The sequence below is a fragment of the Lissotriton helveticus genome, chromosome 12, assembly GCF_964261635.1.
Source record: "Lissotriton helveticus chromosome 12, aLisHel1.1, whole genome shotgun sequence".
Lineage (NCBI taxonomy): Eukaryota > Metazoa > Chordata > Amphibia > Caudata > Salamandridae > Lissotriton > Lissotriton helveticus.
Window position 1 is genome coordinate 303,791,113 of NC_136073.1, and position 15,979 is coordinate 303,807,091.

The 15,979-nt window shown below is 49.0% G+C and overlaps 1 protein-coding gene across 4 annotated transcripts in view; it reads left to right on the plus strand.

Moving 5' to 3' along the window:
* Positions 1 to 15,979, plus strand: part of LOC144799496 (fatty acyl-CoA hydrolase precursor, medium chain-like) — a 282,807-nt gene that overhangs the window by 14,017 nt on the left and 252,811 nt on the right. The window contains exons 1-2 of one of the 4 annotated variants that reach the window (XM_078670845.1): positions 6,656 to 6,784; positions 7,231 to 7,314. The exons of 1 other annotated variant lie outside the window; for it this stretch is intronic. In XM_078670845.1, coding sequence (XP_078526971.1) covers positions 7,242 to 7,314 — 73 coding nt within the window. In that variant the 5' untranslated portion in view covers positions 6,656 to 6,784; positions 7,231 to 7,241. Of the gene's footprint in view, positions 1 to 6,655; positions 6,785 to 6,928; positions 7,116 to 7,230; positions 7,315 to 15,979 lie in introns of those variants that run through there. 2 more of the 4 variants (XM_078670846.1, XM_078670844.1) reach the window with 2 other exon arrangements.

Below are 15,979 nucleotides of genomic sequence, written 5' to 3' on the forward strand. Positions count from 1 at the left end.
GTGCAGGTAGAACATTTGCGCAGGAATCAAATTAACAAGTAAATCACAATGCGCAGGGTGCACATGGCACAACACTAGAACTGTCCCTCAGGCCAACTGGCCTCGCAAGGGCTGGGATGCCCTGAGTCCAAATGTCAGGGAAGGCTGCGCAGGCAGCCAAGAACACAAGCCTAAACGTAGCAACTGTCCACTAAGTGCTGGACAGTTGTGAATCACTGCTGGCCAACGTTGGAGCCTCGTGGGCTCAAGAACACTGATTGGCACCCAAGAGCCTCTCTGGGGCTCTAGAACAAATATGGGTGCTGTGAGCCTTCTCTCAGGCTCTGTAGAACAAATGCCCCCTCGAGCTTCTCTGAGCTCGCAAAACCAAAATGGGACACTGAGCCTCTCGGGGCCCGAAAACCAATGTGCCCCCACGAGCCTCGGGGCTCGTAAATACCGTTAGGGCGGGAGCCTCTCGGGCTCTAAATAAACAAATTGCCCCCAGGAGCCTCGGGGCTCCTAATCACACTGCGGGCTTCGTTGGAGTCCCTCACGGGGGACTCAGGATCAAGTAATGCCCCCAGAGCCGCGTGGCTCTAAATCAAAGGAATGCCCCCGACAGAGACGCGACCCGGGGCACGCCCGCACTCACCAGATACCTCGGGAGGCGGCGTCTCCTCGCGGCGTCGGCTCTTCTTGGCGGGGCTTTCCCTCTTGGCAGTGCGGGGCTCTCCACTCCTCACGGGAGCCCCGCGAGCACCGGCAGCCTCTCTCCTCTCCTCGCGCCGCAGTGCCGAGGGCGGGACTTCCGGGTCTCTCGGTCGGGCCGCACAGGGATTGGCCGGCCCACCAATCACTTCCGGGTCGCCGCGGGCAGCGCGGCGGCTCTTCTTAGGCAGGCAGGCGGGGTCTCACTATCCGAGGAGTGGGCTCCCTCGTGATAATTTAAATATCCACGGACGGGGCAATGCCGGGTGGGCACCGGCCTCCAAATTAAAATATAAAGCGAGGTAGGCACTCGCTATGCCGAAAATCGGCAAAATAAAACGGGCAGATGCCGGGTGGGCACCGGCTGCACAAAAAGCGCTCCCCAGCGCTTCAGGGACAAAATAAAGCGCTCACAGCGCTAGAAATATAAGCAAAGCGCTCCCAGCGCTGAGGGGAGGAATAAAGCGCTTCTAGGCGCTCTGGCCAAAAGCAAAGCTCCAGCAGGGTCTGGAGGCAGGCAGGGGGGCAAGGCAGGGCCAGAGCCAGCACACTGGGTCTCCAGGCAGGGAGACAAGCCAAGTGGCGGTCCTCCTGGCCCCAGCAGCAGCAACAGCCCCTTCTGGCAAGGATCCAAAAGTAGAACAACCTCCGTGGGGACACAGCCCCATTTTTATACTAAGAAATCCTTTGTTTGGAGGTGCAGGGTGGGGGGAAAACCAGTTGCAGCTGGCTGGGGAGTACCCTTGATGGCCCAACCACCCCTTTCATTCACTGGGGAGGCTTGGGTCGTTAGACAAACCACAGGGGGGCGGAGCCAGCATTGTGTGGGGAAAAACCCAGCCCATCCAGGACCCAGGTGCACTCCTCCCACACATCACTCATGCTGATCTCACACTCACCACCGGGCAGACCCATCCAGACTTCCTGGAGCCTGGCATGCCAGCCAGCTCCAGCCAATCACGCTCCAGCACCCTCACTGCACACATACATCAATGTCCAGAAGTAGCACTTCCCTTCTAGACACATACAAGCCGCACATACCATCGCGCAGCATTCATTCTCACGAGTTCACACATATCAAACTCGAGCCTGCACTCCCCACACATCAGGAACTACCAGGGACACACACATTCCCCATGCATTCCTATGGGAGGGCAGGCCAGCCATACTACACGCACGCACTTTCACTCTGGGACACAGGGAAAAAGTGCTCCAAGACCCAAAAATCACTAACACTGGGTCACAAATAAAAGCAAAAAGATTAGGGGTGAACCTGCTCTAAGGCCCAAGTCCAACAGTAGGGAAATCTCACATTTTTTGGAGGAGAACTCCCTGCTTGACAAAGATCAGTTTGGCTTCCGCCCAGATCATGGGATGGAGACGGTGTTGGATAACCTGCGGATGCATGCTGACAACGGGAATACCACTGTGCTAGTGCTTCTCGATATGTCGGCTGCATTCGACACTGTGAACCATCTCATCCTACTGGAAAGATTAAAGAAGCTAGGAGTGAAAGGTCGGGCACTGCAATGGTTACAATCTTACCTAGCAGGATGACATCAGGTGGTAACCCTAGCTCCATTCACTTCTAGTAAATCACCAGTCATCCATGGGGTGCCGCAGGGTTCTGCGATCAGTCCCATTTTATTCAATATTTATCTGCAGCCCCTGCTCCCCATTATAAAGTCCGCCGGAGTCTGTCTAGTCAACTATGTGGATGATCCGCAATTGGCATTTTCTTTGGAAGGTGATAACGCAGTATCTTTGGACCTGTTCCATCAATGCATACGGCAGGCAACCGACTGGCTTAGAAGGAATTCCCTATACTTCAACGCTGGAAAGACCGAGGTGCTATACTGCTCCTATGGTAGGATACTTAGACAATTTCCTTCTGAATTTAGGCTTACCCCAGAGGAGGAACCTCTAATCCTGGCTAGTAAGGTACGTAATCTGGGGGTACTGATTGACAATGATCTCCAAATGGAATCACAGGCAAGTAAGACCGCCAGTGTCTGTTTTGCCTTAATACGCATGCTGCGTAAAATACTCCCTCTACTACCTAAAGAGGTGCGATCATTGGTAGTAAGCAGTACAGTAGGTAGCAGGCTGGATTACTGTGATACCCTGTATCCGGGGCCCCCATTATACATTCTGCAGGGTCTCCAAAGAGTCCAGTCTGCAGCAGCTAAATTGCCCCTTGGCAGGACTCTTGGCTCCTCTACAACATCGGCTCTGAGAGAGCTGCAATGGCTGCCTGTGATGGAACGAGTTCATTTTAAATCCCTCTGCCTGGTTTTTAAAGCGGTACATGAGCTAGGCCCTATTCCTATGCAGGAAAAGTTCTCATGGTATCGACCTACAAGGCAGCTCCGCTCTTCTAGTGCGGGTCTACTCATGGTTCCTAGATTCAAACGGTCTAGGCTAGGAGGAAGGGCATTCAGTGTGGCTGGCGCTCGGCTGTGAAATGTACTTCCCCAGAGCCTTAGACAGATCAGCTCCCTGCTAGAGTTTCGCAGGAACCTGAAAACCTGGCTTTTCCCTAAGGCTTAGCTCCGTTTCCCTTCTCCTTGCTCTCTCTGTTGCGACCTATTCCATCTTGGTTCTGTTTATTAGTCCGAAGCGCCAGGATACCCGTGGGGTGACAGTATGCGCTATGTACGTTTTAAAATCAATCAATCAATCAACACACGTGAAGGATATAGGTCCATGCTAAGTGTCCAGGAATTAATTCACAGCCTCCTAAACATCAGGAACTGGAAAATTATAAAGTTAACACTATGATTCTTCCCAGTTATATTTGTAATTTGCTGTCAAATGATTCAAACGATTATGAGCTCTTACCTAAAATTCTCTCAATCCCTGCTAACACACAGAGCATCCAACAAGAACTATATCCAGGATATTCAAGGGTGAGGACTGTAACAAACAAAAATTAAGTTTAGTCCTTATATATACCAACATACATACATAATGCACGTTCTTTCCCTGTAAACCCTCCCCATCCCAATCTGCAATACCTTGAAAAGTCTTCACTCACAAGGAATTACATTGTTTCTAAAAAAAAAGTAAAACACTAAACAAAAATAAATTAAACAAATACTAGTTCATAGAGGTATCCAAAATGTCCATACACAAAATCTCTTAATAGTAATCCAGATTCAACAGTCTCATTACCTAAATGAAGTCTCTTTTCTTTGCATTTTTTTTAGATTATCAATGTACAAATGATATCACTCCAGGATGAATATGAATCCACCAAAGAACTTCCAAATCAGAGCTCCCAATTGCACTTTTTATCCTGCACCTCGGGAGCCCGCAAAGCGCCCAACGCGGTTTTACAGGAAGGGGCCGACACGGACGGCACTAGAGCACTTCCTCAGCCTTATTGCGTCACACGCTGGGGGCCATGTCGGCTGGCCATGCGCCAAATATCGGCGCACGTGGCAGCAGCCGCTACATTCATCCATCCAAGCAACTATCCATTCAGCTATTCACCCTTACATCCAACTGCTGCTATCCACCATTTCCCTTTACACTGTCATCCATTCGTTCTTTCATCCATCATTCAATCTTCCCCATTCCTTCCATCTGCCTTTCCATCAATCCATTAATTCACACATCTGTCCATCCATCCATCCACCCATACATCCATCCTTTAGCTTACCCATCTGTTTATAAAGGCATCCATTCATCCACACTCTAAGAATGCCCTGTAATCTGCCATTCTTTTACCTGTCTCCATCAACCGATCCATTCACTCACCCTTTCACCAGCTCATTCATCCACCCACTCATCCATCCCTCCTATCTCCCTTCTTACCTTTCACATTCCTTCCACTCTTTCTTCCATGCAATATTTCTTCTTCCCTTTTCTATTTACCTATCTTTCATTCTTCCTTGTTCCCACTGCTCTCGTTTTGACACAAGTATTCCTTTAAAGGGTTCAGTAAGAGCTTTTGTCTGCTGAGTTGCAGACTGAGGAGGCCCATAAAGAAGCCCACCCCTACTGTAGATGCTAAAGCGGGGGTTTACAACACCCCAGGGATGGAACCTCTATTAGTTAATACACTTCAGAGGTCTTTGTGTGTAACCAGTGAGTCACAAAATTAAAGGCCAGATGTATCCTTATTTGACGCAGCACAACGCAGCAAGACAACTTGCTACTCTTCGCTGTGTCAAATGGAGAGGACAGGAATGTGCCACATTTCATAATATTTGGTGCATTGCTACTCTCTCCCTGCGCTAGCTCACTATGTGCTGCCTCGCACCAACGCTGGTACCCTTGCACCTGCCTAGCAAACAGGATTGTTTTTGTGCAAGAAAGGACAACTTCCTGCACAATAACAATCCTTAGAGGGTTTTTCTCTTTCTAAGGGCCCGATTACGTGGATGGCCAGACTTGTGGTGGGGTTGCGGTGGTGGCGGTCTCCCAACCGCCGCAGCCCTGGTGGGTTTGCAGTGCTCAGTAGGCCACAATATGCTTGGCTAGACTTCTGCGGTCCTGCCAAGCATATTACAAGTTTCCTCTCCGCTGGCAGTGTCATGGAGGTTCTTACTCCATGAACACTGTGGTGGAGAGGAAACAAAAGCCTCTTCCGCATGCGGATGCACACAGGGGGGCACAACATATGCCCCACTGTGTGCATGCGCACCAGTTCATGGAATTTTCAGTTTATGCCTTACAGAAACTATTTTGGACATTCCCATTGCGGTGCTCACTTTCAGGGCACCTCTGAGAAAAACGTCTAAAACAAAGCCCGCCAGACAGAAGGAAACTCCTAATCTGGCGGATGGTCTGACTGTGGCTTTGGCAGTGCTGCATGGGGCAGACCTGGAGCTGCATTGCCAAAGTCATAACCACACCCTAAGTTTTCTATAGAATGCAGCACACTTAGAAATCGGAAATAACGAGGAGCAATTACGATTTTTCTCCTTGTTGTGCATCTATCAGGAAGGTGTTACATTTTCGAGACATTCTAAGGGTTTCTACTCTTGATATATCTGGCAATGAGAAAAAGGACGGGTGGGTGTGTGGGAACACCTACTCTCAGTCTCCACACAATTACTGCCTTCCCAGAGTAACAAAAGGCAGCAACTTGAGCTGCCTTGCGTTACTCCACATTTACCACCCCACGCAAGGTGGCTTTGCGTGGCTTGGTAAATCTGATTTAAGGATTACGTTGAACTTGCATCACCTGGGGTGACGGAAGGGCAACGAAATCCTTTGATAAATCTGGGTTTGAATCTGTGTGTGTGCAGTGGAGAATAGTGATTTGAGCATGTTCAGTGCTACGAGGTCCCAGTCTGTGACAGAAAACACGGTGTAATGTAAGCCAATATTTTAAACTTGGAATACAAACTATATAAGATAGGTTGATACAAAATGCGCAGAAAGATTTAAGATAAAAAAGTGCTTCTAAAATATAGATTTTAGTAATTCCCAGATTGTCCATAGTGCTATTCTTTCATATAAATGCCCCTTAAAAGCATGCAATTCATAACTCAGGCTGTAACTACTTGCCCTACCACTCAAAAATAATTAATCTATGTTTCTTCTTAAACTGTCTACCCGCCTTCGGGCACAGGAGACTCCCTGCATTACACTTCAGATGAAGCAGTTAAACTATCGCAATTAACCGTCCCGGGATGCTAGTATTTTCACAAAAAGTAGGGGATTTTTTCCAGAAGTTAAAAAATGTATAGGCAACGTGCTCCTCACTTCGACCTCTGAATTGGGCGCGCAAAATGTCTTGTGATTCGTGCACAATGTGTATCTTTTGTACTTTTCGCTAGAAAATACAAGACCTGCCCAGAAGATGGCAGTGAGAACCTCGTAATTCAGTAAACTCAACTCCGCCCATTTTTATTTAAGATTAATTCGGGAAAACGACATTCAAGGTACGTGCGTGTTCTACCATTATTACGTTTGAATATATACATGCATAACATTTAAAAGACGGTGACTTTATGAGCTGGAACCTCCGAGAACTAGTGCCGTTCCATAGATCAATAAGTCGTCAAAGTTCCCAAAGTGCACAGAGGAGTAGAGGAAATTCGGCGACATCTAATTGCAGCCGCACCCGAGTAACTCAAAGGTCTGTAAAAGACCATTTACTTGTAAATGAGGCTTTTGTTATGTTTTCACCCCTTCTTACAGCCACTCCGGTTACGGCTGGAAGAATTAGCCCCCCCCCACCCCTCAAATCTTTTTCAGCCCTCCCGCCCCCTCCTCGAAATTTGGCTCTAGTTGCCCGCCTGCTATGAACTCTCTGACTGTGTTGAGGCGTTCTTCGCTTGCTTTTCGAAGCTGGAGCCTGGCAGTTAGAAAGTGACCTTATTTTTACTCACATCGATTGCAGTTCATGGTTCAATCTCTTCTGGGGAGTCGAACTTTACCCCTTATATCGGAGTTAGCCGTCTGAGAGGGTTGTTTCTACATTACTATTATTTTCTCTTAGCAGCCTTTTTCTATTGCACCTACGACAAATGCATTTGTCCTCTTAGAGTGTCAAAAAGTTATTAACATACGTATTTATTTCAGTACCTGGAGAAATGAGGTCAGGCTGGGGAACTATTCTCGCTCTTATCTGTCTGGTTATAGTGAGGACAGCAGTGGCATCCAAAGGTAAGATAATGAATCTCCCACATTTTTAATTTGTGCAATTTTCTAATAATGTTCTTTATCCACATTTATATTTACGCTGGTTTTGAGATGTTGCAATAATTGTAAATTAAAGTTTGTTATTTTACGTTTGTGCACCCTTGACACTTACAGAAGCATTTTATGATCACTGTCCTTAGTACCGCGAGAGTACTCATTTACGTACTCTTACGTTCCTTTGATGCCATTGTGAATCGGAAACAACCCGTTAAACTCCGTATTAGGAAAAGAGCGAAAAGTACACAGTGCTTAATAACTGAATCCAAATATTTCCTAAATGTTTCTATTTCATTCACAGTGTAAACGTTTTTCAGCCATTTCAGGAAGCCATGAAACAAAATGTAACTGAGTGTAGTAGGAGAATTGTATAAGGCGGTCTAAAAAAATGTTAAGTAAACGGGCACCCCTTCTTAGAGCCCCTGGATCTCCACTCCGCCAATGCTGGAGGCCCTTTTCTTAGCACCCCGCACCCCCCCTGAAATTTGGCTCCAGTTACGCCTCAGATGGCAACATGCACTCCTGCAGTGATCTTTCATATGACAAGACAGGGGCGCACTGGTGGTTCCTTGCAGTGCAGGGGGTGGGGGCAACCTTCCATGGGCAGGGGGAGGGGGGGCAACCTTCCATGGGAGTCTCAACCTCATCAAGGGTGCCCCAATTCAGCCGAAGGCGAATAAATATACCTAAGATATAGATTTGGGCATGGGCGTAGGAAGTGTGGGGGACGCGAGGGACATACCCCCCCCCCCCCAGATTTTAGAGTGGGGGGAACAAGGGTGGGGGGACAGGGGAAAAAAGAATTTCCCCTCTCCCTTCTGTTATTCACAGGGCCATTAGCGCGCGAAAGCGCTACCTAATGGCCCTGCACTTTACCTGCCTGGCGTCAGAGAGGCTACCCGCCCTCTTCCTTTTGTGCTGCAGTAAGGCTCGGCGTTCTGGGAATGGCAAAGAAGGAAAACAAAGTGTCTCTTTTCCTTCATGCCCAGAGAAGGCAAGGACAGTGTCCGCTTTTCCTGATCTCTCTCTGGCAGCTGCCCTCCTCCCCACTCTCTCTCTTTATTCCGCCATCTCTTTCTATGCTGATTTATCTATTCCAAACAACAACCTCCAGACAGAGAGAAAAAATAAAGAAATACCTAAATAAAGCAATACAGAGTAGTCAGCAGACAGGCCAGATTGTTATTTACACCCACACATATTAGCGCCACTTTACATAGTTTACCAGTGAAAGCGCTACTTTCTTGTTATCTTCTTTCTTTGAACAACATTGTTTTCTCAGGGTAGGGAAGTGCACCATTCCTAAAGGGACTGCAATACATGGTTAATGGGTGGAGTGGAAACGTTTAATATAATCGTTTTCAACTGTTTTAATTATTTTAGCTTCTAAAATGTATACTGCAGCTCTGTGTTTAGAGATGTGGTCTTTTTTTAAACCAAACTGCTTACATTTTGTAAGGATATAAGCAATGGACATTGAAACAGGTCCCTTCTTGGTCCTGTAGCCATGCCCTGAACTTTTCAGGCAAAATCACCTACTGATTTCTGAATAATGAGTTTAAAACCGTTAAGGTAACCAAGTTGTTCCTGATTACATTTAACATGCTTTGCTTATTCTTGCATTCCCTATGAGTGTTTGCTTTTTCCAGGGTGTTATTCATATTTTTCAGGCAGCATTTTACTCTTGTCTGGTGCATAATTTGAATTTAGTTGCAGTACAATTGAGTTGTAGCTGAAGTCAGTGCCAGTTTCTCTCAGTGGGGCAGTATGGTGTTCAGTGTGGGAGAGGATGTGGCACTCTGGCCAGAGCTGCTGAATTTGGAACTGGAGAACCATGTTCAACCTTCATGACGAGTACACCAGATTGCACTCCTGACAGAGCTCATTCCTATGCTACACATAGAAGGCCTGATAGATAGTATGGTGTTCAGTGTGGGAGAGGATGTGGCACTCTGGCCAGAGCTGCTGAATTTGGAACTGGAGAACCATGTTCAACCTTCAAGACGGTACACCAGATTGCACTCCTGACAGAGCTCATTCCTATGCTACACCTAGAAGGCCTGATAGGGGGGCGTGGCTTGGACGGCAATGGAGACGGTCGTCTAGGTCCGGCAGCTCCGCATCCCTGAGGGGAAAACTACCAGCCAAACGAGACAATACCGGAACAAAGGGACTGCACAAGGTGTAGGAAGGGTCTGCACAACTAACCGACGTGCAAGAAGGGCGGAAAGCGCAACAACGACGAAGGAATCAGCCCCTGAACATACCGGGCAGGCAACAACAGCGCGACGCAAGATGGCGGTGTGAGGCGAGAAGTGAAGGACAGCGGAGAATACGGAGAGAGACGAAGGGGCCTCCACGCCTGAGACACGACCGCGGTGCCCCCGAGACCGACCGAGCGATCCCAAAACACATCTGCAGCTGGAGCAGGCGAGACAAATAGCGGAATCGCCCCCAGTGAACGACAACACGAGGAAGAAGGCAAACCGCAGCGCGGAGGAAAGGAGCGGAGAGCAAGTGTCCCATACCTTGCAGAAGCCGAACGCTCCAAAGCCCAAGCCCGGAGGGCCGACGCCAGGTAACCGGAAGTGTGTGGAGGCGAGGCGCCATTACCGGAAGTCTTCCCCGATCTAGAGCGGAAGGTGAGGTATGCTGCCAAGTGACCCGGAAGCGGAAGAGAGGAGCCAGTCAACCGGAAGCAATAGCGAGTAAGCAGAGAGACGGTGAGACTGAGGGGCGCGAGTAACGGCGAGCGCCAGCGGAGTCTAGCAGAGCCCAAGGAAGAGGCGAAGGGCGGAGGAAAGAGCGGCAAAGGTGGGCGCGGGGGGCGGAATGCTCAACACGCCAGAAGCAGCGAGACCACTGCAATTCTGAAGCCGAGAGCCTAACGAGCGCAACAACAGCGCGACAAAAAGCCAGGCCATAACAGGAGAGCACACCGGATGCCGCTAGTACCAAGAGGGAAGGTGCTGAACAGGCACCGGCACTGGAGCGGAGCCAAGAGCGGGGGCAACATCGAGAAAGGGGGGCCGTACTAAAGAAAGACCTGAGCAACACAAGAGGACAGCGCGATAAGTGGCCCTCTGACACCCCAAAACTACGCTAAAACGCTAAAAACGCACCAGGCCTGGGAGAGGACAGCATCCCTAGCAGAGGGAGACAACAGGCAGCGGGGGCAGAAGGCAGAGCGAGCACCCTGAGCCTGAGAAGCCCGTAACTCCTGCCCTACGAGCAGCACAGAGACAACACACAGCGAAGCGAACACGCCCGCTGAGCCATAGTGGGGTGTGAAATACCTAAGCCCAACAGCACACAGGCACCCAGGGACCCCAGTACACCCCCTCAAAGAAAGCCGGGACAGTTAAAAGAGACAGTGGCCGTGCAAGCCACAAACTAGGCAGCCAGCACGCTGGCTGGGCCAAAGGCAAAAACAAGAACAAGACACATTAGAGAGCCAAGCAGATACAGACAAGCTGCCCAACCCACTGCTGCAAAAGTAAAAACAACAAGTACACCTAAGGTGGCGCAAGCAGGAGGGAGGCTGATCAACATCCTGTCAAGGAGGGGCATCCGAACAATGGCAGGCAGCGATGGGAAGCTGACAGGTGACCAGCAGAAGAAACCAAAATTTGACAACCAAGGGTCCCCGACCAAAACAAGAGGCGAGCCGGTCACGCTGGAAACCATCCTGCGGAAGGTAAACGAAGGCAATGAGGTGGGAAGAGAGACGAAACTCAAGCTGGAGAACATGCAACTGGAGATGGCGGCCATTAGAGCGGACCTCCACAAAACAAACACAAGAATAGAAGCTGCAGAAAGCCGAATAAGCTCGGTAGAAGATGAAACGAGCAGACACACCAAGGCTATAGCAGAGCTGAGAACAGCCACAAATGCTGTACAAAAACAGCTAGCGGAGAAGGACGACAGGGCAAGAAGGGGCAACATAAGAATACTGGGAGTGCCGGAGGGGGCTGAAGATAAGGCAGGCTCCTGTGCCGCCATGCTAGAGGAGATGATCCCACAACTTACAGGTATCACCTTCCAAAGAGGCTTCGAGGTACAAAAGGCATACAGGATACCAGCAGGGAAACCAGCCACAGGAAGAGGACCAAGAGCGGTAATTTGCAACCCGCTGAGACTAAATCAGACAGAGGCCATTTTTGCCTTCGCCAGGAAAAATCAGAATCTAACGTGGGCCGGCAACAAGATAGTATTGACCCAGGACTATTCAAAGCCGACAGTGGAGCTAAGGAAAGGCTTTCTGGCGCAAAGAGACATCCTGCGGAGAAGAGGAGCCGCGTTCAGCTTTGTTAGCCCAACAAAATTCAAGGTGACAGACAAATGGAAGACGATGTTTTTTGAATGCCCAGAGGCTCTAAAACGATACCTGCAAGGTCCAGCAGTAGAGGACATGGAGGAGAACAAAAGCCCAGGGGCAGCAAAGAGGAGCGCGTCGCCGCTGAACGAACAATCAGAGTAAAGAGGTGAACGGCGAGGACCAGCAGGGAAGCACAGAACAGCGTATCTACCTCAGAATGGATAATGAAGGAAGTGCACAGACAACAGATAGAGACTGAGAGACTGAAGGGCTGAAGGACATAAAAGAGACCCGAACATAGAGGAACACAACAGCCGAAGATATAACCAACTCTACCTCAGGGATGATGCGGGCAGAGGAACTTTGTCGTCGCACACCCTTTTTGCAAGTAAGGGAGGGAGGGGGGCGGGAAGGCGAGAATGGGGGAGGGGGGAGGAGGGGAAAAGGGGAGGGGGGGGTTTTGTACATGGGCTGACTGACTATCTTTTCTTTCTCTGCATCTCTTGCATCCTTTATTTCTCTTTCACACTTGCACCAAGTAGGAGCAAAAGGAAACAGGAAGACATGATTAGGCACATGGCGAGGAGAGCAAACGAGCCTAAGGGTAGCCTACCAGCACAGCGAACGCAAAGCAGCATTAATGACACATAACGGACAGAATAGCATAGGGTCAGATATCAAAATAGTCTCCCTAAATGTCAAAGGGCTGAATAGCCCTGTAAAAAGAAGGAAGGTGCTCGACCACCTAAGGAAACTTAAAAGCGACATTTATGTGCTACAAGAGACCAGACTAGAAGAGGCAGACATCCCGCGATTAAGAGCTAACTGGATAGGGGAGGTGGTGGGATCGCCAGCCCCAAACAAGAAGAATGGGGTAATAACACTAATCAGCAAAAATTCGAACCTGTCTCTCACAAGCTATCAAGCAGACACCCAGGGCAGGACACTAGTGACCAGTCTCAAGCGAGCAGGAGAGACCTATCACGTCGCAAACATATACGGCCCTAACAGTGAGGATAAACAATTTTGGGAGGGGATAGGTGCCCAGCTACACAACCTACCAATGGAAGATCTATTGATCGTTGCCGGAGATTTCAACCAAGTCCTAGACCCAGCTATAGACAAGCACCCCTGCAGACGCAACACAACTACTAGCCCTAACATTCTCAGGAACCTGTGCACAAAACTGAGCCTTAAGGACCCGTGGCGCCTAAGCAACCCGGACGCCAGAGAATACACATTCTACTCCAATCCCCACAACTCCTACAGTCGGATAGACTACATACTGATGTCAGAAACACACACACACCTCATAGACCACACAGAAATAGGACCCAGAACAATATCAGATCACGCACATATAAGCCTATCCCTATCAGGCAGACACAACGAGAAGCCAACACGCAGGTGGCGATTTGACGACGGCCTTCTTCAACACACAGTGGCGAAGGCAGAGATAGACACAGCAATTCGAGAGTACCTGACAATCAACGACACACCAGAAACGCCTAGAGAGGTACTTTGGGACGCCCTTAAAGCGACCATACGGGGGTAGTAATGACAATAAAAGGGAAAATGAACAAAGCAAGGAACAAAAGGATCGCCGACCTGGAGAAAGAGATCAAAACACTAGAGAACAGCCACATAGCCAGCCTAGAAGACAACAACACACTCACAGAGCTAACAAAACGGAAGTATGAGCTCAACAGGATATTAAGCGAAAGAGCAGGGACCTGGATCAACAAATACAAATCAATCAACCTATGCACTGCCAACAAAGCGGGGAAAAACCTAGCAACCTATCTGAAAGGGAAACAAAAGCAGCACACAATTGGGGCAATCAAAGACAAACACAACAAGGCCCAGACTGCCAATAAGGACATCCTTGAGGTATTCAGGGACTTCTATGAGGGCCTATACACAAGAGACGACACGCTAAAGGAGGATGGGGGCGAGGAACTCCTTAACAGCATAGCTACACCCACACTAACAGACCGAGAACGAGACGTCCTAGAGCTCACGGTCACAGAGGATGAGATAAAGAAAGCCACGGCCGGCCTCAAAGAAAACAAGGCTCCAGGGCCTGACGGATTCACAGCAGGGTTCTATAAACAATACCTGACCACACTCCAACCCACTTTGAAACAGGTATTTGAGGAGTGCGTCCGCAAAGGACGCATGACCCCATCAATGGCTGAGGCAAATATAATAGTCATACCAAAGGAAGGGAAAGACATGACAGAGGCGAAGAACTTCAGGCCGATCTCACTCATAAATGTAGACTGCAAGATATATGCGAAGATACTAGCCAATAGACTTAACGCCTACCTACCCAAACTCATACACAACTCCCAGGTAGGGTACCTCAAAAACCGCATGTCCCATGACAACACCAGATTACTATGCCATATAATCAACCACTCGGCCCAGAGTAGCAAAGCGGCCGTAATGATAGCCCTAGACGCCGAAAAAGCTTTTGACAGAGTCTCATGGCCATACCTGGATCACTGCATGGGGAAATTCGGGCTAGGACCCAACTACAGGAGAATGGTGATGGCGCTTTACAACAGCCCCAAGGCGCGAGTGGTAGTGTACGGAGGCACCTCAAACATACTAAACCTGGGCAGAGGGACACGACAGGGCTGCCCTCTCTCACCCGGCCTCTTCCTATTGGCAATAGAACCGCTCCTAACAATGATACGAACGAACGAAGATATAGCTGGGGTGCCAATAGGAGGAGAAAATTTTAAGCTGGCGGCGTATGCAGATGATGTGTTAATAATGACAGAAGACCCTGAGAGATCTATTAAGGCACTGACAGACACAATTGAGAGGTACGCCCAGGTCTCAGGGTACAAACTTAACAAGCACAAATCAGAATGCAAGCCCCTAAACATCCACACAACAAGGACAGTACTTGGCACGTCAGGCCTAGCGTGGCAAAATAAACCTATTAAGTATCTAGGCATTCTCTTCGAGAGAAACTTGAGCACAACACTGGAACATAATGAACAGGTTATAATCCAGAAAATCAAGGCCAAGGTAGACGGGTGGTCGCCCAAGTTCACAACATGGTGGGGGAGGGTAGAGACAATAAAAATGATGCTCACACCAATGGTCAACTATATGCTAGCCATGTTACCCCTAACCAACACAGAGGACTTCCACAAAAAGATAGACAAGATACTGAACGATTTCCTATGGAGAGGGAAGAGGGCCAGAATAAGTATGCAAAAACTCAGATTATCAAAGGAACAGGGGGGGCTAAACATAACAAACTTCAAACGATTCCACGAGGCGTGCCTAGCTAGACAGGGACTGCACTGGCTAGACCCAAGACAGGACTACACACCGGCATGGTTAACACTAGAACAGGGGTTGCTAAAAGGTATGAAACCCATCGCCCTCCTCACGGCCACCAAACACCCGGCAATAAAAGACAACCCGGTACTCAGAAACACAAAACGAGCTCTGCTTAAAATTGACAAACTTCTAAACACGAGCGTCAAAGGAGGGCCCTTTGAAGCAATCTGGCACAACCCATCCCTAAAATACAGGGGCAAGGTCCTAGACATGCACGACTGGTATAGCCAAGGGATATCGACAGCCAGGGACCTTAAGAACAAGGGCGCTGACGTAACATTCGACACCCTGAAAGGAGAGTACAACCTAAACAGCGTAGAACTATACAACTTCCTGAAGATAAAAGTCGCAATAAGGAAGGCGAACCTCAACACCCAGACACCCTCGATAATACAGCTGGCTAACAGCCTGAACACGCTAGGACACCAGGTAGCACACCTTTACAAGATCCTAGGCCCCAAGCACACCAAACTCAATGACAAGGTCATAAACTTCTGGGGGGAGGCAGCAGGTCAAGCACTCAGTGAGGAAGCGAAAACAGAGCTATGGAGGTCCACGAGTCGGAAAAAAGTGACGGCCACGCTGAACCAGACAAAATTCTGGCTGATACACAAGGCATACTGGACACCAGCCCGATTAGCCACCGTAGGCATTAGAGACAGCGACGTGTGCTGGAACTGTGATAAAGAAAGGGGAGACTTAGAACACCTCCTACTAAAATGCCCAAAAATCAAGGACTTCTGGGGGAAGATCAGAACACTTATCCACGAGATCACAGGCACAGACATACAAACAGACCTCACAGGCCTAGCCCTAGGGTTCACGTCCCAGGCAATCACAAAGACGGAGGACCGAGACCTCATAGATCTCATGCTGACAGCCGCAGTCAAAGTAGTCCTAACTAACTGGAAGGACACATCAAAGGCGGCCCCACAGGCGTGGCTCAACTGG